Here is a 21613-nt window from a genome sequence, read left to right as displayed (position 1 = left end):
GTAGCTAAGGATGCTGCTGGATAAGAAGAAAGAGTCAACAGAAAATTCAAAACAAATTAACTCACTTCTATAATGGTTTGTTTCCATCTTGGTTAAGATTCAGGGCCCTACATGGTACCCTTGAGAGTAGGAGTTAAACTTTTTCTCTAAAGGTCCCAGTAGTAAATACTTTAGATTTTCCTGGCCACATGTGCTCTTTGTCACAGTCTTTGTTTTTCTTACACCACTTTAAAAATGTAGAAAGCATTCTTGGCTCCTGGGTTGTACAAAAACAGGCCGAGGCCACGCTGTGCCAGTCTACCTTCCTGATACTGTCAGCTGGAACATAATGTCACCTTTTAAAATACCTTAATTTTTTTACCTGTACTAACATGATCATATACCTCATATTAATATAAAAATTTGTTATCTAAATTCTTATTTTTAATATACTAATTTTTCTTCTTTGCCGTTACCTTGGGGAAATCCCTCCCAGTCTAAGATTATAACTCTTGTTTTTGTAATGGATGCATAATATTCTAATAAACAAGCTAGTTACTTCCAAGATACAATGGGGTACAGCCTTTGGGTAAATGCCCCCATTCCGAAAGGGAGAAATCAGGCAAAACAAAGGAGCTACAGGCCCCATGCCAGTCTGAAACCCAGCAGGGCAGTCATTAAATCTCAAAGTTCCAAAATAATCTCCTTGGACTCCATGTCTCACATCCAGGCCATGCTGATGCAAGGGATGAGCTCCCAAGGCCTTGGGCATCTCTGCCCCTGTGGCTCTGCAGGGTATAGCCTACTTGGCTATTTTCATGAGCTGGCGTTGAGTGCCTGCATCTTTTCCAGGCACATGGTGCAAGCTGTTGGTGGGTCTGCGGTCTGGAGGACAGTGGCCCTCTTCTCACAGCTCCACTAGGCAATGCCTCAGTGGGGACTCTGGGGGCTCCAACCCCACATTTCCCCTCTCCATTGACCTAGTAGAGGTTCTCCATGAGGGCTCCACCCCTGCAGCAGACTTCTGCCTGGACATCCAGGTGTTTCTATAAATCCTCTGAAATCTGGGCAGAGGTTCCCAAGCCTCAGCTCTTGCCCTCTGCACACCCACAGGCCCAACAGCACATGGAAGCTGCCAAGGCTTGGGGTTTGCACCCTCTGAAGCAATGGCCTGAGCTATACCTTGGCCCCTTTTAGCCATGGCTGGAACTGGAGCAGCTACAATGCAGGGTGCCATGTCCTTCAGCTGTAGAAAACAGCAGGGCCCTGGGCCTGGGCCACAGAACTATTTTTCCCTCCTAGGCCTTCAGGCCTGTGGTAGGAGGGACTGCCATGACTGGCTCCGAAATGTCCTGGAGGCATTTTCCCCATTGTCTTGGCTATTAACATTCAGCTCCTCTTTACTTAGGCAAATTTCTGCAGCCTTGAATTTCTCCCCAGAAAATTGGTTTTTCTTTTCTACCACATGATCAGGCTGCACATTTTTCAAATTTTTATGCTCTGCTTCTTTTTTAAATATAAGTTCCAGTTTCAGATAATCTCTTTGCCCATGAATATGGGCATATGCTGTTAGAAGCAGCCAGACCACATCTTGAATGCTTTGCTGCTTAGAAATTTCTTCCACCAGATAACCTAAATCATCCCTATCAAGTTCAAAGTTCCACAGATCTTTGGAGCAGGGGCATAATGCTGCAGGTCTCTTCGCTAAAGCATAGCACCAATGTTGGGAAAATGTATAAATGCATTTACAAACCTAAATATATCTAAATATATCACCAATTCCAGTCCCCAATAACTTTCTCATCTCCATCTGAGACCACTCAGCCTGGACTTCACTGTCCATATCACTATCCGCATTTTGTTCAAAACCATGTAACAATTCTCTAGGAGGTTCCAAACTTTTCCTCATCTTCCTATCTTTTTCTGAACCCTCCAAATTATTACAACCTCTGCCCATTACCTATTTCCAAAGTGACTTCCACATTTTCAGGTATCTTTATAGCAATGCCCCACTTTTCTGGTACCAATTTTCTTTATTCATCCATTCTCCCATTGCTGTAAAGAACTACCTGAGACTGGGTAATTTATAAAGAAAAGAGGTTTAATTGACTCACGGTTCCGTAGGCTATACAGGAAGCATGGCTGGGGAGGCCTCAGGAAACTTATAATTATGGTAGACGGTGAAGGGGAAGGAGGCATGTTTTACATGGCAGAGGAAGAGGAAGAGAAAGAGGGCAGGGAGTGCTACATGCTTTCAAACAACCAGATCTCTTGAGAACTCTATCACGAGACAGCACTTGGGGGATGGTGCTAAACCATTAGAAAGCACCCCTGTGATCCAATTACCTCCCACCAGGCCTCAACTCCAACATTGGGAATTACAATTCAACATGAGATTTGGGTGGGGACGCAGAGCGAAACCATATCAGCGGTTAAGAAAGGAGTCAGCACAGCAGCTTAAATATTTGCAATCAAAACATTTTTACCACTATACCTTGTAGTGCCCACAAAAATGCCCTAGTTTTCTCTATCTAAAAGCAAAGTAAGAATGGAAGGTGATCTCAGCCTGGGTTACCTGAGCTGATGTTCTCGCTTAGCTTTTATTAAAGAAGAAGAAGAAGAAGACATAAACAAAGATTTTTTTTTCTCTGAGTTCATTATAGCTAACTATTAAATTCAAAGGAATTACTTGTTCTTATGACAAATATAGCACCTTTGTTATTGAATTGATCAATTTGGGTTGCTTGAATGATTGACTTTCTCAACCTCTAAGAGCTAAAGCAGGATTGCTATGAAGATGTAATAAATTCTCAACCTTCTTACCTCAAATGATGTCTTCGGCATCTTTTGTCATGCTTATTTTCTCCATCAAATAAAGTTCATTTTTAAACAACACAATTTCTTGTTACCACTCTACCATTGATATTGAAATAGAACTTAAATCTTGAGATATTTAAATAAAGTAACAAGGTGTTTCAGTCTGTACCATTGACTAAAGGAAATTAATGTTGTTACATGTGTGGTCTTTTTTAGAAGAGTGTGAAACTAAGTGAAATGACCTTTTATTGTTTTTCTTCCTGTATGTCCTTAACATTGCAAAACCCACTGCTCAGAGAGAAACTTTAATCTCATATATTTGAGAGATTTTTATATCATGAATTATGTACTAATTTGCATTGAAACAGTTGCTTTGTAAGAAATTGGGTTTTGACTAACAAGCTGCTTTCATGTTCTCAAGCCACTACCTCAGTCCCAAAAGACAGGACATATTAAACTGTATCTTGGCTGGGTGCGGTGGCTCACGCTTGTAATCCCAGCACTTTGGGAGGCCGAGGCGGGTGGATCATGAGGTCAGGAGATCAAGACCACGGTGAAACCCCGTCTCTACTAAAAATACAAAAAATAAGCCGGGCGTGGTGGCGGGCGCCTGTAGTCCCAGCTACTCGGAGAGGCTGAGGCAGGAGAATGGTGTGAACCCGGGAGGTGGAGCTTGCAGTGAGCCGAAATTGCGCCACTGCACTCCAGCCTGGGCAACAGAGCAAGACTCTGTCTCAAAAAAAAAAAAAAAAAAACTGTATCTTGATGGATGTATATTGAGTGTTTTTTATAATAGTGAAACAAAACTACAAGGATTATGATTAACCCTAGCTGGAAGCTCAAACTTCTCACATATAAGCTATATGCTTTATCTGATATGCCTCCTATAATGTATCCCTTCATTTCATCATTATATGATAAAATATCATTATAATAACTGAAAGCTTCACTTTTGAGAAGGCAAAGACATCAGTAAATGTGCTTTTAAAGTACCAAGATGCATACCTACTGATATACCTTGAAGTGTTATCCCACAATCAGTGTGCTGCCCCAGATCCTAGTGACACAGGTTCATCAGTGTGGCCTTTTCTTTTTTCCTTTTTCAAAATTTGGGATAGGGTAGGGCTTACAGGTAAGATTTTTTTCAAGAAAAATTACACCATTTTGGGTTTTTTGAGACAGTCTTGCTATGCTGCCCAGGCTGGAGTTGCAGTGGCTGTTCACAGGTGTGATTATATTAATAGGTCACTGCATCCTCAGATACCTGGGCTCAAGCATTTCTCCTGCCTCAGCTTTCTGAGTAGCTGGGTCTACAGGATTGCGCCACCATGCCTGACTCAAAGTTATGCCATTTAAAAAGTTACTTTAGAAATGAGAAAGACTCAATCCACAGGCCCTGCCTATAGGTCTTTTTGATCTTACATTTTTATTTCATCCACAGTAGTTTCTTGTGACCTTTGCTTTTCTCATCAGCAGTATCACTCTGAATTGTTTCCCTACCTCTCCTATAGCCTTTCAGCTTTCCAGCAAAGTTGCCACCATCACCAGTTCCTTTCCCATTTAAAAAGCTACATTACATGCTCTTTTAGTTCTATGAGTGAGAGCAACTCAAACTATGATTTATTCATCAATGTTTATTGAGCAACTACTGTTCACTTGGCAGTGAAAGGAATGCAGTGCACAAAACAGTGTTTGTCTTCATGGATAATACATTCCAGTGTGGAGAGGCAGACAAACATAAAGAAATAAGGCAGAATTATGTCTGAGGGTAATATTCATGAAAAAACGTCCCTTTTACTGCTTTTCTTCTGGATATTATAGAGACTTAATCTACTTCTAAGTCTTAGAAGAATGCATGTTATTAATCCAACCCTGTTTAACCAGTTGTTCTTAGGGAGGATATTTGTCACTAGTATATGAAGATCTGCTGTCTGCTTATAATCTGAGCTTTAATAACTAGGTAACTATTTCTACCCAAATATCCTGTCTTCAACCCTTTCTGGTGCCTCAAATTTCCTAAACATTAACATAATTTTCCAGTAAAATGGCACAAGCAAAAGTCAGTATTCATTGAGTTTTGTTCATGGCTAATGAGCACCTAAGAGGACACCTACAGGTGCCATAATATTTTTCTGATTTTTTTGGTTGAATTCTGTCACAGTCTTTCACATTTTGACCTACACCATGGCCATTGATAATTGTGAAATATCTTTTGAAAAGAGTTAAAATCTATAATGGCCTACAGGGACTTAGAAGAGCTTATTATTCTCATGAGGATAAATAGCTTATTAGTGACAGGATATGTGATGCCTCGAACATAAAGTAAAGGTCTGTGTTTACCTTCTTCAGCATATCATTTAATGCACACAATACTCTTACAAATGAACAACATTATCATGTTTATGTGCCAGACAAAAAAGTTAGGACAAAAGGCATTTGTCCATTTGCAACTATATTTTTTCAGATTTAAGAACATCCTCTTTTCCCCTTCAGATCTCCTGGAAACCCATGATTAATCCATGATAACATGTTTATGGTTGTGTTGTTTTGTTTTATCTTGTTTCGTTTGAGACAGGATCTCATTCTGTTGCCCAGGCTGGAGTGCAGTGCCATGATCTTAGCTCACTGCAACCTCCGCCTCATGGGTTCAAGTTATTCTCCTGCCTCAGCCTCCTCAGTAACTTGGACTACAGGTGCGCACCACCACGCCTGGCTAATTTTTGTACTTTTAGTAGAGATGGGGTTTCACCATGTTGGCCAGGCTGGTCTGAAACTCCTGACTTCAGATGATCCACCCGACTTGGCCTCCCAAAGTGCTAGGGTTACAGGCATGAGCCACCGTGCCCAGCCATGTTTATGGTTTTGCTAAGCCTTTTGAATACAGCCATCATGTTCGATGTCCAGGGTGTGCTGCAAAGTCCTGGTTTTGAGGCATCAGATATCCTGAATTATGTAGATGCTATTTGTATGTAGTTTGAATATCCCTTCTCCAAAATGCTTGGGACCAGAAGTGTTTTGTATTTCAAGTATTTTCAGATTTTAGAGTATTTGCATTATACTTACCAGTTGAGCATCCCTAATCAGAAATCTGAAATGCTCCAATGAGTATTTCCTTTGAACATCATGTAGAACACTAAAAAGTTTTGGATTTTGGAGCATTTCAGATTTCAGATTTTTGGATTGAGAATACTCAACCTGCAACTGGTATAGCCAAAGAAGAGGTATTTTCTAAGTATTCTTAGAAATAGTGGCATGAATTTTCCTCTGATTCATTCAAGTTTCATGTTATGACCTGAGTGTAAAATCTTCAAATCTCTTGAATAAAGCATTCACTCATGCACGTCTGAATTCTCATCCTTATAGGAAGGAAGAATCAACAAAAGATGGAGAGTATTCAGGAAGTAACAGTAAGCTACCTTTCCCCCAAAGAGCTTTCCTCCTGTCAGACCTGGCAACAAAGTGCAGGTGGGTTAATCGGGTGTCAAAATTTCCTGAAAGTTTTTCAAGGGAAGAATTCTCAGTTGCAAGAACAAGGTAATTCCCTCTGCCAGGTTTGGGCAGGAATACCAGTTCAGATTTCTGAAGATGAGAACTATATATTGACTCATATAGGGAATGGCTCCAATTATATAAAAAGTCAAGAGTATCCATCTTGGAGGGCACATCATTCTTGGAGGAAAATGTATCTGAAAGAGTCACATAATTATCAGTGTAGATGTCAGCAAATTTCCATGAAAAATAATTTCTGTAAGTGTGACAGTGTCAGTTGGCTCTCACATCACAATGATAAACTGGAAGTACACAGAAAAGAAAACTACAGCTGTCATGACTGTGGAGAAGATATCATGAAGGTATCATTACTTAATCAGGATTCAATTCAAACAGAGGAGAAGCCCTATCCATGTACTGGGTATAGAAAAGCCTTCAGTAATGACTCCAGCTCTGAAGTTCATCAGCAGTTCCACTTGGGAGGGAAGCCCTATACATACAGTTCACGTGGAAAGGGCTGTAGTTATAGTTCACTTCTTCATATTCATCAAAATATTGAGAGAGAAGATGATACTGAGAATTCACATCTGAAATCCTATCAGAGAGTGCATACAGAGGAGAAACCATGCAAATGTGGTGAATATGGCAAGAACTTCAATCACTGTTCCCCTCTTAACACTTATGAACTTATCCACACAGGTGAGATGTCCTATAGGCGCAACATTTATGAGAAAGCCTTCAGTCATAGCTTAGACCTTAATAGTATTTTTAGGGTCCATACTAGGGATGAACCCCATGAATATGAGGAAAATGAGAATGTCTTTAATCAGAGTTCATGTCTTCAAGTCCATCAAAAAATCCACACTGAAGAGAAACTATACACAGATATAGAGTATGGAAAGAGTTTCATTTGTAGTCCAAATCTTGACATTCAGCATAGGGTTCATATGGAGGAGAATTCCTATAATTCTGAGGAGTGTGGTAATGGCTTCAGTCTGGCCTCACATTTTCAGGACCTTCAGATAGTCCACACTAAGGAACAACCATATAAACGCTATGTGTGTAGTAACAGCTTCAGCCATAATTTATATCTTCAAGGTCATCCAAAAATTCACATTGGAGAGAAACCACATAAGGAGTGTGGGAATGGCTTCAACTGGAGCTCAAAACTTAAAGATCATCAGAGAGTCCACACTGGACAGAAACCATACAAATGCAATATATGCGACAAAGGTTTCAATCATAGATCAGTTCTGAATGTTCATCAGAGAGTCCACACAGGAGAGAAACCTTATAAATGTGAGGAATGTGATAAGGGATTCAGTCGGAGTTCATATCTTCAAGCCCATCAGAGAGTCCACACTGGAGAAAAACCTTATAAATGTGAGGAATGTGGGAAGGGGTTCAGTCGAAATTCATACCTTCAAGGCCATCAGAGAATTCACACTGGAGAAAAACCATACAAGTGTGAGGAGTGTGGGAAGGGCTTCAGTCGGAGTTCACACCTTCAAGGCCATCAGAGAGTCCACACTGGAGAAAAACCATTCAAATGTGAGGAGTGTGGGAAGGGGTTCAGTTGGAGCTTTAATCTTCAAATTCATCAGAGGGTTCACACAGGAGAAAAACCCTATAAATGTGAAGAATGTGGTAAAGGCTTCAGTAAGGCCTCAACACTTTTGGCCCATCAGAGGGTCCACACGGGAGAGAAGCCATACCAATGTGATGAGTGTGGTAAGAGTTTCAGTCAGAGATCATACCTTCAAAGTCATCAGAGTGTCCATTCTGGAGAAAGACCATATATATGTGAGGTATGTGGAAAGGGCTTCAGTCAGAGAGCATATCTTCAAGGTCATCAGAGAGTCCACACTAGAGTGAAACCGTATAAGTGTGAGATGTGTGGGAAGGGCTTTAGTCAGAGTTCCCGCCTTGAAGCACATCGGAGGGTTCACACAGGAGGGAAACCATACAAATGTGAGGTGTGTACAAAGGGTTTCAGTGAGAGTTCACGCCTTCAAGCACACCAAAGGGTTCATGCGGAAGGGAGACCCTATAAATGTGAACAGTGTGGTAAGGGTTTCAGTGGGTATTCAAGTCTTCAAGCCCATCACAGAGTCCACACTGGGGAGAAACCATACAAATGTGAGGTATGTGGAAAGGGCTTCAGTCAGAGATCAAATCTTCAGGCTCACCAGAGAGTCCACACAGGAGAGAAACCATACAAATGTGATGCATGTGGTAAGGGTTTCCGTTGGAGCTCAGGTCTTCTCATTCATCAAAGAGTCCATAGTAGTGATAAATTCTATAAAAGTGAAGACTATGGTAAGGACTACCCTTCATCAGAGAATCCACACAGAAATGAAGATTCTGTTTTGTTTTGAAGTCCTCAAATGGGAGCTGAAATTTTCCAGTCACTGGAGTTCTTTCAGTAGAATAAGAATTTTTAAAAATTAAAATGTAATGTTTCTGCCCAACTTCAACATTCATAATGGCCAGGAGACCACACAACAGAGACATTTAATGAGAGGGGTTTCACGAGGGATTTTGTTAGAACTTTAACGTCAGTCATTGCACAGGAGCTAAGGCTTATAAAATATGAGTATGGTCAGGAATTTAATAAAAGTACAGTGATGAGCATGCCTAAATCCATGTTCTCTAGAATGTAAGCTTGGTGAGAGAAGGGACTTTGTTCATTGCTAGTCTACAAAACTAGGACATTTCATAACTCAATGTAGGTGCTCAGTACTTTTTGCTAAATAACTAAAAGTATGTGAAGGTAAAAGGTTTGAAATTTTTAAGTGCATTTTTTAAAACTTAAAATGTATTTGGAGGAGAAATTCTGCAAGTAATCTTAATAAAATCATTTCAAGTAAATATTTGAAATATAGGACAATAAGCATTATGATGATCTGAAATAACATTAATTTGGTTGTAACCCTATTGGGGTTAGTTCCCATCCTTTGTTCCATCTTAAGCAGAGACGTGCTGCATTTCTTAACGTTTGGTCTCTATACATTATACCATCTGTTGAAGTTTAGCTTTGTGTGTGTGTATATGTACACATGTGTGCACTTTAAATATCAGTACAAACTGATAAACAATGTTTCTGGTTAATGTTGCAAAAATGGAACACTGTATTTTACATAATTGATTTTCTACTCCTGCCCTGTGAGTTAAGGCAGTTTTACTGTAATATTTGCAAGTATCCAAAATGGTTACTGATGACAAATACTTTTTAATAAATGTCAAAATCACAATACTTGGGTTTTTTTTATTCTCCATATTTCTCTAAAAGTCCATTTGATCTGACTGATTTCTAAATGTTGTAGCCTTTGTCCAAGCCACACCTCCTTAAGCAGGGTCAAGTTTGAAGGATTTTAATTTTGTCAAGTTTTCCATTCCCATACTTCTCCCAGTCACACACACAAAAAAGGGGAAAATCTTGAATTTTTCTAAGCATATTTATCAATGTATTGACTAGTAGGATAGGGTTGCCATTTACTTGCTAGTGTCTGTCTTCAAGAATGATGCATTTTGTTGGTAAAAGTGAAAAATACAAGCTTGTCGTTCTATATATATCAAAATACTTATCAAGCCCCCCATATATATCGGAATGTAAAATGTGCTTACCGATCTGGAAATCATAGAACAGTAATTTATAATTAAGCACTTTTAGCAGTAAGGAAGGATTTTACAATGATAGTAATGTTTTGAGCTGGAAGTAAATGTCCATCAGTATGAATTGGGTAAGTTTCTATATGTTCTATACTATGGATCTACAGAAAGTATGATTTGGCTCTAAAATGACAAGAATGGATCATGCATATTGTTTAGTAACAACCTAAACCATAGGTTTTTACAAGACGTACATTCATAATTGCCAGCTAATTTAAGCCTGTGTACGTGTATGTTCAAATATATGCTTATAGATAGTGTGTGAAAGATTACTCATTATTATATCTATAATAGTTTTCTCTGGAAAGCAAACTTTTTGGCTTAGTTTTTTTGTGCTTTATTTAAAAATATTTATAATGGACATTTACCAAGTATACGAAAGCAGTGAACAGCTATTGATATATTATCTCTTATACTTAAGAACTCATGATATGATTGCTTGATTTCACTGTATGACATTATGACCAACAGTAAAGAATAAACCCCCTGAAGTTAATTTTTAAAATTTCCTGGATTTTTGAGAATACAGATAAATTAGGTGTCCAGTAACTTTATATTTCTGTGAAATTTCCTTAGGTCTCAAAATCCATGTTGCCTAGGATGTCCTAGTGCAATCCAGTTTTATAAATTGATGCTCACTGCTTTTCCTTCAGATTGCCCCTTGCTGGATGAATATGGTGACCAAAGCACTGGCATTACTTGGCTTTCAAGGTGCTGGTTCAAGTTGCACAGTATCATCAGAAATCCAGGGCTTCTAAAGCATGTCTTTGATATCATCACTTACAGGAGAGAGCTCATGGTGGTTTTATCAATTGGAATGCTTTTAGTTCTAAGTAACAGAAAATTTAGAGTTGCCTAAACCAAAACTGTTTCTTAGTTCATATAAATGAAAAGACACAGATAGTGTAAGACTAGGGTCTGGGTAAGGTAGGGGGATTTTATATTGCTTTCCTTTCATTCTCTCACCTCTCTTTTCTTGTGAATTCTTGTCTTCACGTTGTTCACAATATAGCAGCATCACCTGCTTTCTTATTCACAGCTGAAGGAGGAGATACTCTGTACCATTTTAGTCCTGTGTGGTTCTGGCTCCCCAAAATGCATAGAATCTCTGACACTCCGATTCCCACTAACAACTGAGACTAACCAAGACAACAAAGGACACCGCTGGTCCAGTAGCCTATTCCTAGTGAGAAGCAACAGCAGGCTACTGTGAGAAAAGGGAAGAACATGGAGAATCCTTCTGTGGCCCCAGTGCAAAGGGATGGCCAAAAGCTGAGGACGGGGCAACAGGAACATTGAGAAAACTTTAGCACTCCAGTTCCCACCCTAAGCCCAAGGTAACACTAGAGAAATCTGTAGCCAGTGGTACCACTAAGATAAATATTGCAACAACAAAACCCAATTCCAGCTTAATTCCTGACCAGATTCAGCACTCCACCCTGACATCCTAGCAGAACATGTGTGCCCAGTTTTAGGCAAAAAATAATGTTTTCTTCAGTCTCTACTGTTTTGTATATGTTATCTGGCATTTTATTTTAAAAATACAAGATCAAAAGTTGAGAACAATCTTCTGCCAATAGATAGCAGACCAATCAATAAAACCACATTTATAGATAACCATATTTTGGAACTATTAGGGAATTTTACATAACTGATTGTTGTGCTAAAGACTCCAGTGAAAAGGGCAGATAATATGCATCAGCAGATAGGGATTTCAGTAAAATTTAATAGTCAAATGGGAAATGCTAGGAAAAGAAAATTTATGCTACTGCTTTTACTTTTATCAAAACATTTTTGAAGGACTTATGAGTAGACTCAACATAGTTGAGAAAAGTGTCAGAACTTGAATATAGGTCAATAGAAATCATGCAAACTAAAACACAAGAAGAAAAAGTGTGAAGAAAACAATACAAATAGGACAACATTGTAGGATCTAATATTTGCATACTTGGAAACCCAGGGTTGGGGGAGAGAATGGGAAGAAAAGATATTTAAAGAGATAATGGCTGAGAATTTTCCAAAAATAATAAGACTTCACCCAGATTCAAGAACCTCAGAATACCAAAGCAGTATTTTTTTAAAAAAAGAACAAAACTAGATGTATTATTGCCCAACAGCTAAAAATGGATGGACAGTGCAAAGAAAATATTAATGGCAGACAAAGGAAAGGGACACATTACATATAAGACGCAGAGTGAGAAAAACATCAGACTTATCACAAACCATGCAAGCAAAAGACAATGGAGTTACATCTTTAACATTTAGAAACAACAATTAAAAAAAATGATCAATCAAAAATCTAAGCCTGGTGGAAAAAATCTTTCAGACGTTATGCAAAATAAAGACATTTTCAGATGAACAGAAGCTGATAGAATTCACTGTTAGCAGACCTGCACTGTAAGAGATATTTAGCATACCAGAAATAGACTTGGATCTACCAAAAGACATAACTATGAAAATAGTTATTTCAATCATTTTAAGTTTAAAATAATTTTTATTTTTATTACTCCAAAATATAATTCAGTAAAGCAAAATTAGGAATGCGGTTTTATGAATTTAGAGGACATATAAAAGTAAGATGTTTTGTAAGAACACTGCAAAACAGGGAAGACAGAAATGAGAAATATACTAGCAGAAATTAGAGGTATATGGTTGTACTCGATACATGAATTGGCATAATATGATTTGAAGATAGACTATGAAAAAATATAGGAATATATTTTAAGCCCTAGAGTAACCATTTAAGAATTTTTTAAAGTACAACTCATAAGTCAGTAGTAGAGATTAAATTCTGGTTCCAAAAATAGCAACGTAGAAGCAAGCTGGCTTCACTCCTTTCAATAGAAAACTAAAGACAAATATACAGCACCAAGATTATCACCAGCAATATCCCAGAACTCAAATAGAAGGAGACAGTTCCTGAGGACACAAATAAGTGAAAAAAACTGAGCAGATGGTAAGAGAAGTGGACTTTCCTATCCACAGTGCCCTTCCCCCTAATCTGCCTGGCTCCAAGACTGTGGAAAATTTTCCCGTCTCACAGTTTCTATACTGGAAAAAGTTAATCAAGGTGGACAACCAGCCTCCTCACCATCTTGGGTTCCCTGGCAGGAGACTTGTCCCTGACTCAACCCACAGAAAGCATCAGGAGTAACTGAAGAGAGAAATATCCCTGAGGACAGCCAGAGACAAAGGAGGGAGGTGGGAATACTGTCCCCATCATGGAAACTCTACTCTGCAACTCAGCCAAAGGAGACAACAATCAGAGTGGCTGTTGAGCATCACTATACTGTAGGTCCCCAATCATAAACCACTAGCCAGCTTTCTTACAACTAGGATATCCCCTATGGGACCTACCCCTTTTGGGATGGGTGGCACTATGATTATTTACTAGAACTGAGGCAAACCTGGAGTTAATACGCCATATGGTACCAAAAAGGAGTCAGTAACCTAGCGGGAAAGAAGAAAATCAACAGGTAAAATATAAAGAATCTCTAGGGAGCCATATCCAATGAAAAACAAAACCAGCCAGACAGAGAAGAGTGGAATGTATAATCATTCGATGCAAAGACAGACACACATCCATAAGCAACAGCAGCCAACAGGGAGCCATGGCGTCCCACAAATGGACAAAGCAAGGAACCAGTGACTGATCCTAACAGGAAGACGATATGTGAACTCTATGACCAAGACTTCTAAAGAGCTGTTTTAAGGAAACTCAGTGATCTCCAAGATAACACAGAAAAGCAATTCAGAAATGTATCAGAGAACCTGAACAGAGAATAAAATAATTTTTTAAAATCAAACAAATCTTGGAACTGAGAAATATGTTTGCTGAACTGAAATATCCATTAGAGGCTCTCAACAGCAGAATGTATCAAGCAGATTCGAAGAATCAGTGAGCTCCAAGACAGGCTATTTGTGAATACACAGTCAGAAGAGAACAGAGAAAGAAAAAGAGAAAATATTGCCTGAAAGAGATAGAAAATACCTCAAATGACCAAAACTAAGAATTATTGATGTTCAGGAGGGAGTTGAGCAAGAGCAAGGAGTAGAAAGTATATTCAACAAAATAACAGAAAACTTTCCAAAATTTAAGAAAGAGATGAATATCCAGGTACAGGGAAATCATAGAACAGCAAACAGATTTGACCCGACTAAGACTACCCCAAAGCATATAATAAACTCTCATAGGTCAAGGAGAAAGAATTCTATAAGCAGAAAAAAATAAAAGCAAATAACTTATAAAGGAGCTCCAATTCATCTGGCAAAAGACTTCTTAACAGAAGCCGTATAGGCCAGGAGGAAGTGGAGAGACGTTTTCAAAGTGCTGAAATAAAAAAAAAACTATCATCCAACTATACTGTATCTAGTAAAGTTATCCTTCAAATATGAAGGAGAGATAAAGTCTTTCCAAGATAAACAACTAAATATGTGGTTAAACCTCTCAGGTTTAATAATTTACTGAAAGAACTCACAGAACCCAGGAAAATTATATTTATTAATTACAGCTTTATTATAAAAAAAGAATACAAATAAAAACCAACCAAAGGTAGAAATGCATAGGACAAGGTCTGGGAGGGTTCCAGATGAAAAATGCCATGGTTCTTTCTCTTGGGGCAAGGACACATTACCCTCCCAGCACGTAGCTGTATGAGAATACTTGCCAACCATAGAAGTCTATCCAAGCTTGTGTTCATAGATTTTATTGGGGCTTTATTACATAGGTATGATTGATTGAAGAACTGACACGTAACTCAATGTCTAGCCCCCATCCTTTACACAGGCTGGTGTTATTTGGCTCATAGTCCTAAACTTCAAATCACATGATCGATCTGTCTGGTATAACCAGCACCTATCTGAAGTAATCTCACTAGCATAACTTATCCAGAGGCCCATCATGTGTCACCTCTTTAGCACAGTCTGTCAGGTATAGTGTGAGTGGCTCACCGTGAATAACAAAGAGCTTCTATAATTCAGGATATTTTAAGAGTTTAGATACCACCTCCCAGGAACTAGGGACAGAGGCCAGAAAAGTTGGAGAAATGCAGAATGTGTAATATCATAACAACTGACCTAATTCCTTCAACAGGTCAGGGTCTGAAAAAAAGGAGTGATGTAGTAGTGTTCAATAATAAATACACCTAAGTAGATAAATAAAATGAATGGGCTGGATATTGATTTGACAAACCAGTCATGAGATATTTTTAGGTAATCAGGAAAATTTTAATAGAGATTGGGTATGTAAAGGAAAATAAAAATCTCAGGATCCTCCAAACTTAGGCAAGCGTGGAGATTAAGCCCTGGAGTTCAGTCATTGCAGTACCCTCTTCCAAACGAACAGCTGTGCGTTAGCCAGATCCCCATGAAAGGTGAAAAGCCTCGGGTATTTGGGAAGAGCTGTCCCCACAGATCGCTCATAAGTAAATTTTTTGCTAAGCTCTCATAAACAAGCACTTGCCAATTGTTGCTTTAGTTCTACAATCTAAGTCTAGCTCCTAAAACTCCACACTGATCATGAAAGAGCCTTTGCAAAAATCATGACAGTGGAGAAATCTGACATAAGTGACTCCATCTTGGTTCTAACCCCACAAACTGTACTTGCTCATTCCTGTGCATAGGCCAAGCTAACTATGGGAAGAATTCAGTTTAGAGTTTAAAACAAAGATGGTAAAAGTCCGCTCCTGGAACTAACCCCTTCCTTGCTTGGGGACTGAAACTGCCTTCATAAAGCTAATAAATTGTCCACAAGGAGTCACAAAGCTGTAAGTCACAAGATTTGTAACCTCCTTAATTGCTCCTATAGATAACATCACTACTGTAAAACCTAGAACTGGTGCTTGAGGTATTTTTCAGACCCTGCATTCTGACGGACCAGATGATGTCACCCAGACCAGTACCCCATACCAAGAAACCGACCTCCACCCTGGAACTAACTCAGTGCACGAAGACAGCTTTGACCCCTTATGATTTCATTCCCAACTAAATCAATCGGTATTCCTCATTCCCTAGCCCATGCCCACCAAACTATCCTTGAAAAATCCCAGCCTTTGAATTCTCAAGGAAACAGATTTGAGATATCTCCCATTCTTCTATTTGGCTGGCCCTGCAATTATTAAACTATTTATTTGCTTCAAAACCTGCTGTTCTCAGCGCATTGGCTTTTCTAGGCAGTAAGAAGAACCCTCGGTGATTACAATAATGTTGATTACAAGTTTATCTTCCCAGGTGCAGAACAAAGTCAAGACTCATTCCTCCACCTACTCTCCTCTACCTCCACATACTCTCCTCTACCTCCACATACGTCTACATAATTGACTCGTCTTTTACTCCCTTTTCCTCTTAAGACGTTCACCTTATTTATGTAAAAATGTAGATTTATTGGGGACTAACTAAAGTCTCACAAGAATGTAACTATTCGCCTAACTGCATACCTACCCCTCTTGCTATATCCCTTCCCCACCCCTTTAAGGAAATTGATAAATACTAAACCTCCTGAAAACCTCTTTGGAAAGATAGTCACAGATGTGTCTGTGGCTTTGTTTTTCCCCGGCAGGTCCTAAAGCTGGCTTAGTAAACCTCAATGATTGAGACTTATGCCTGAGTCATTCATTTTGGTTGTCAAGTATTAGGAAATACTAAGAAATAACTGGTATTTTGTTCAGTGTGACAATAGTATTGTGGTTTTGAAAGAAAATATTTTTATTTTAAAATATATTTAGCAAAGCATTTTGAGGTGAAAAGACATAATTACAGGAATTTGCTTTAGAATTGTAACTAAAAGAAAAAAACAGTGATAGATGAGTTAAATAGGCTAAACCGTGTTAATTATTGAATTTGGGATTTGAGTATATATAGTTCATTTTACTATTCTCTCTACTTCTATATGTGTTTGAAAACTTTGATAATAAAATGTAACAAACTACAGCTGACCTTTGAACAAAACAGGTTTGAACTCTGCAGGTCCACTTATACATACACTGTATTCTGCTTTTGCCATCCCTGACACAGCAAGACCAACCCCTTCTCTTCCTCGTTCTCCTCAGCCTGTTCAACTCAGTGAAGATGATGAGGATGAAGATCTTTGTGATCATCTGCTTAATAAATAGCAAAAAAAAATACTTTCCTTATGATTTTCTTAATAACATTTTATTTTCTCTACCTTTATTGTAAGAATACAGTCCAACCAAGGCGGGCAGATCACCTGAGGTCGGGAGTTTGAGACCAGCCTGACCAACATGGAGAAACCCCGTCTCTAAAAAAAAAAAAAAAAAAAAAAAAAAACAAAATTAGCTGGGCGTGATAGTGCATGCCTGTAATCCCAGCTACTTGGGAGGCTGAGGCAGGAGAATTGCTTGAACTCGGGAGGCACCATTACACTCCAGCCTGTGCAACAAGAGCAAGACTGTCTCAAAAAACAAAAAACGAAACAAAAAAACATATATATATAAAACATACAAAATATATGTTAATTGTTTATGTTATTGGTAAGGTTTCTGGTCAACAGGCTATTGGTAGTTAAGTAAGTTAAGTTTAGGGGGAGTCAAAACTTACAGGTAGATTTTTCAACTGCCCAGGGGTCAGCTCCCCTAACCCTCATGTTGCTCAAGGGTCACCTGTATATTTATACCTGCCTAGGAGAAAAATCATGACTTCTTTGTTTCATCTAGTTTATTCAACCATAAGACACTTAATTTCATTTATGTCAGGATCAGGATCAAAGTATGTAATGAAATATTTGAAGCCGAACACAAATTAGAAAACAATTCAAGATTTTACACATGCCCATATTACAACGTTGTCTTAGATTCCCTGCCAATGAAGCTGCTTTTGTTTGCCATAACAGTACACATTTAAAATAAATGAAGTTCAAGATGTTTCTCTGGCTTAATATTTATATTGCCTTTTTGTGGGTTCTTAGTATATTAGAACGAATAGCACATTAAACAAAACACTGTCATGAGCCCTTAGGTACCTTGAGGAATAATGGAGGGAAAGGAGTCAAACACTTTACTCCCTTTTCTTGCCACCAACCCCTAAATATAAACAACTTGGACACTAAGGACTAAAACTCCATTCCTCTTTCCCTCCCCCTCACTGATACGGAAGAGGGGCATGGAAGTGCTAGAGAGGAGAAGGGTGTGGTCCCTGACTAAGGCTCTACCCCCAGGCCTGTGGCCACGGACCTAGGCGAGGACAGGCATTCCTGCCTTTGCGCCCAAATATTGCACTTCCCAAGACCACTCTGGCCTACCACGCCCCCATCCTGTGCCTATAAAAACCCTGAGACCCTAGCAGGCAGAGACACAAGCTGTTGGACGTTGAGAGGAGAGCATTGGCGGACACACAAACGGCTGGATGTCGAGAGGCCGTCGAGGGGAGCAGGTCATCAAAAGAGCACACTGAAGAGACCCGCAGGCCAGCAGGCCATTAACCGGTGGAATCATGCAGTTTGGCCTGGGTAGTCGGAGGAGCGCCCAGGCCGCCGAGAGGCTGACTCCAGAGGAAAACCATCTCCCTTCTGGCTCCTCCATCTGCTAAGAGCTACTTCCAAATTTTTCTCCAAGGTTTCTCCAAACCTCGAACTCTTTCTCTAAGCCTATGTGTGGTGTGATACGATTCTTCTGGTACACCAAGGCAAGAACCACTGGGATACAGAAAGCCCTCTTGTGCTTGCGATAAGGCAGGGGTCTAATTGAGCTGACTAACACAAGCCTCCTACAGATGGCTCAACCAAAAAAGCACCCTATAACATACGCCCACTGGGCCTTCAGGAGCTATAAACATTCACCCCCTAGACACTGCCGTGGGATTGGACCCCTACAAGCTGCCCGCGTGCATGCTCCCCCTAGAGGTTTGAGCAGCTGGGCAGGAAGAAGCGAGCCACACCCTCATCACATGCCCTGGGAGGGGGACAAGTGAACTTTTCCCGTTTCATCACAATTTACTTTCGGCACTAACATGATTGTTCAGCTGTCTTCATCAGCAGGCCTATATTCCAAGAGATTCCTGCCCAAGCAAACTGTTTAATTGTTCATTATGGGAACTTCCACAGAGACCCATCAAATTTTCAATCTCTTCCAACGAAAGTATCAATAGATTGCACCTTAAGATTATTTGCTTCAAAAATCCTTGCTATAACCACCAATCCTGGACTGTAGTATCATGATCATTATGCAATACTAATAACATCCCTTGCATTGAAAGACCCGCCTTAAACATCCAATTCTCAGTCAGTTTCAACCTTGCCTTGACACTTTGCTCTGTGAAGTGCCAACGCTCCGTCGAAGTTTTGTTCTCCATTACTGCAATCAACAATAAATTCTGTTTTTTGTCTTATCAACAGGTTGAGTTGACGATATTTGGAGAGCCGGCATTTGACACAAGTTTGAGATCTGGTGTTCCTTAACGTTCAACATTCATCAGAGCTCAGCCTAAGTCACTTTTACGCTTCCCATTTTTAGCTTACCCTTTGCTTCTGCTAAAAATTTTGGTTTCTAACTTATTTTCATAATACAAGCTGCACTTTTCACTTTTATATGGCATCATTTTAGAAATTTTACAATTATTTTCTCACGAGCTTTTAAAAATGAATAAAACAAAAACGAATCTGACAGTAGTAGCACCAGAGAAGTGGCTCAAACCCAACGGGCTTGAGTCAAAACAAAACCCAGCTGGTGGCAAGCGCTGCCCTTTGGAGCATTCTGGGAACTGTAGTCCAGGAGTGAGAGAACTCTGAGACGCTTCCGCTTAGGAATTCTGGGAAGTGGAGTCCACGAACCGTGGGCACTCGGAGGCACTTCCGCTCCAGGAAGGCGAGGTCAGGTCTGAGCTCCCGGAGAGGTGAGTCAGCTCCGGGTCTCCAAGACTTCTCTGAGTCTTCTTTGCCAAGGCGTGGGGCCAGCGACGAACCGGTCCTTAGCGTGGGGAAGAGAACCCGCGGCCAGCGCTGGAGGGCGGGGTTGGGAGGCTGCGGGAGTTTGCGTCCCCTCGGCAGAACCTCTTGCGTTGGAGGCGGGCTCGCGTCGTCCTTCGAGGTTGAGGGTCTGCTGCCCTAGCCGTCCTCACGCACGTACCAGCCAGTCCTGCCTGCTCCTCGCAGTAAAATATTGGGCAAGTTACTGAATCTCTCCTTGTCTCAGTTTCTTCGTGCCTGTAAAGGGCTAGTGCGTTCCCAGTGATGTTCTTGTGAGAATTAAATGAGATTTTATAGAAATAAGCTTAAAACCAGTGCATAGGAAAATGTTGGATGCCACCGTTAATTCTCTTATAATACTAAAAAAGACGCCTGTTGTTTGGAAACTCCTCTGAGGCTAGGAGATCCAGCTACGGAGCCGCTGTGCCTTCTCTAATGCTTGCCTGATGTGGGGCCGTTCCTGGATTCTTGGACTTTTCTAGCCTCTTATTTAGGAGACAGGAGATTAGTTCCAGCGGAGCCTGGGGAATGTCCTCTGTGTTTTAGCTCAGAGAAGCGGTCGTCATTACGGATTTGCAGAGTGCCAGAGGTGTCCTGAGGCCCTAATAGATGTTCAGTATAATGTGGTTATAACCAATAATCCCGTGTGGTTAACTTAAGTGTAACACCATTTCTTAGAGAGTTTTAGGTTTTTATTAGTCATTGCTTTCATGCATGTGGAAAAAGAGACTTAATTGAGGCTCCTCCAGCTTAGTAACATTTGCAAGTAATTTCATCTATTGGGGGAAGAAAACATCTGTGGCAGTTTAACTATCATTACCAACGGAACTAATTACGTTAGACAACCAATCACAGTTACAGACTTTTCTGAGGGTAATGGTAACTCACAGGAGAGAGCAATTATTTTTGAGTTCTGGGTTTCTTAAAAGATTCATTTTCTAGAAAGCATACTCAAAAGGGCAGTTTTATGAAGCATAATAGCACTTGCTTGTCAGAAGCTGCGGGAAATAGAGAATACAGGCGTTATTGTCCCCATTTACAGGTGACTGAATTAAGGCACAGAGAGATTAATAATTCGCTTAAGGTTTATACTGCTGATCAGTAGAAAATAAGTAGAAATGCCAAAATTTGAAGCCAGGCATGTTGGCTCTGTTACATTCCCCTGCCTGTCTGTGTCTCATTTCCTTGGAGACTAAGGTTCAGAAGGAGTACGCAGAGAGCTGCATTTGATTTAGGTCTGTTAACATGAAATGTTCGTGAGCAAAAGCAGCTGGTTGAGGGGGCCGAGGGGTAGCTGGGAGCTAGCTCCCGTTCTCCTCACTAAGCCATGTGCAACTGTGTCTGCCTAGAGACAGGGGGACCTTTCTCTGAAGTGTCACATAAAAGTGCCATGTTGACTAATGGCATCCCTAACCTATCTCGTGATGCCTTTCCCTCCCCCAGGTTCGCTCCCCCAGAACTCTGCCTTTTCCCAGAAGGAGGAGGGGAAAAATGACCAAGTTCCAGGTAAGTTTGGTTTGCCTTTGTGTTTCTTAAAATGACATCTCATTTCACAAATATTGGACACATTTTTCCTGTTTGGGAAGAGTAAAGGGGAACGAAAGGCGCTTGGAAGATTGTTACATGCCAGGCTGTTGCCTTTTATTTCAAAATAATAGTATAAAAATTAACATATATATCTGTTAATTTCTAAAATATATTTCTATATAATTATATATTTATATATAAATATATAATTAT

The 21613-nt window shown here is 39.9% G+C and overlaps 2 protein-coding genes across 6 annotated transcripts in view; both read left to right on the top strand.

Moving 5' to 3' along the window:
- The window catches only part of ZNF112 (zinc finger protein 112), a 37363-nt gene extending 21087 nt beyond the window's left edge, over positions 1-16276 (top strand). For all 4 annotated transcript variants that reach the window (XM_058428287.1, XM_058428288.1, XM_032176565.2 and 1 more), the window contains one exon: positions 6160-16276. In XM_058428287.1, the coding sequence (XP_058284270.1) occupies positions 6160-8663 (2504 nt within the window). In that variant the 3' untranslated portion in view covers positions 8664-16276. The remainder of the gene's footprint in view (positions 1-6159) is intronic.
- Positions 16277-17228: 952 nt separating this feature from the next.
- ZNF235 (zinc finger protein 235) overlaps positions 17229-21613 on the top strand; it is a 21949-nt gene continuing 17564 nt past the window's right edge. For both annotated transcript variants that reach the window (XM_032176571.2, XM_032176570.2), the window contains exons 1-2: positions 17229-19800; positions 21317-21379. In XM_032176571.2, coding sequence (XP_032032462.1) covers positions 21365-21379 — 15 coding nt within the window. In that variant the 5' untranslated portion in view covers positions 17229-19800; positions 21317-21364. The remainder of the gene's footprint in view (positions 19801-21316; positions 21380-21613) is intronic.

Source organism: Hylobates moloch, unplaced genomic scaffold (genome assembly GCF_009828535.3).
Source record: "Hylobates moloch isolate HMO894 unplaced genomic scaffold, HMol_V3 SCAFFOLD_15, whole genome shotgun sequence".
Taxonomy (NCBI): domain Eukaryota; kingdom Metazoa; phylum Chordata; class Mammalia; order Primates; family Hylobatidae; genus Hylobates; species Hylobates moloch.
This window is presented reverse-complemented; position numbering and strand designations above follow the sequence as displayed.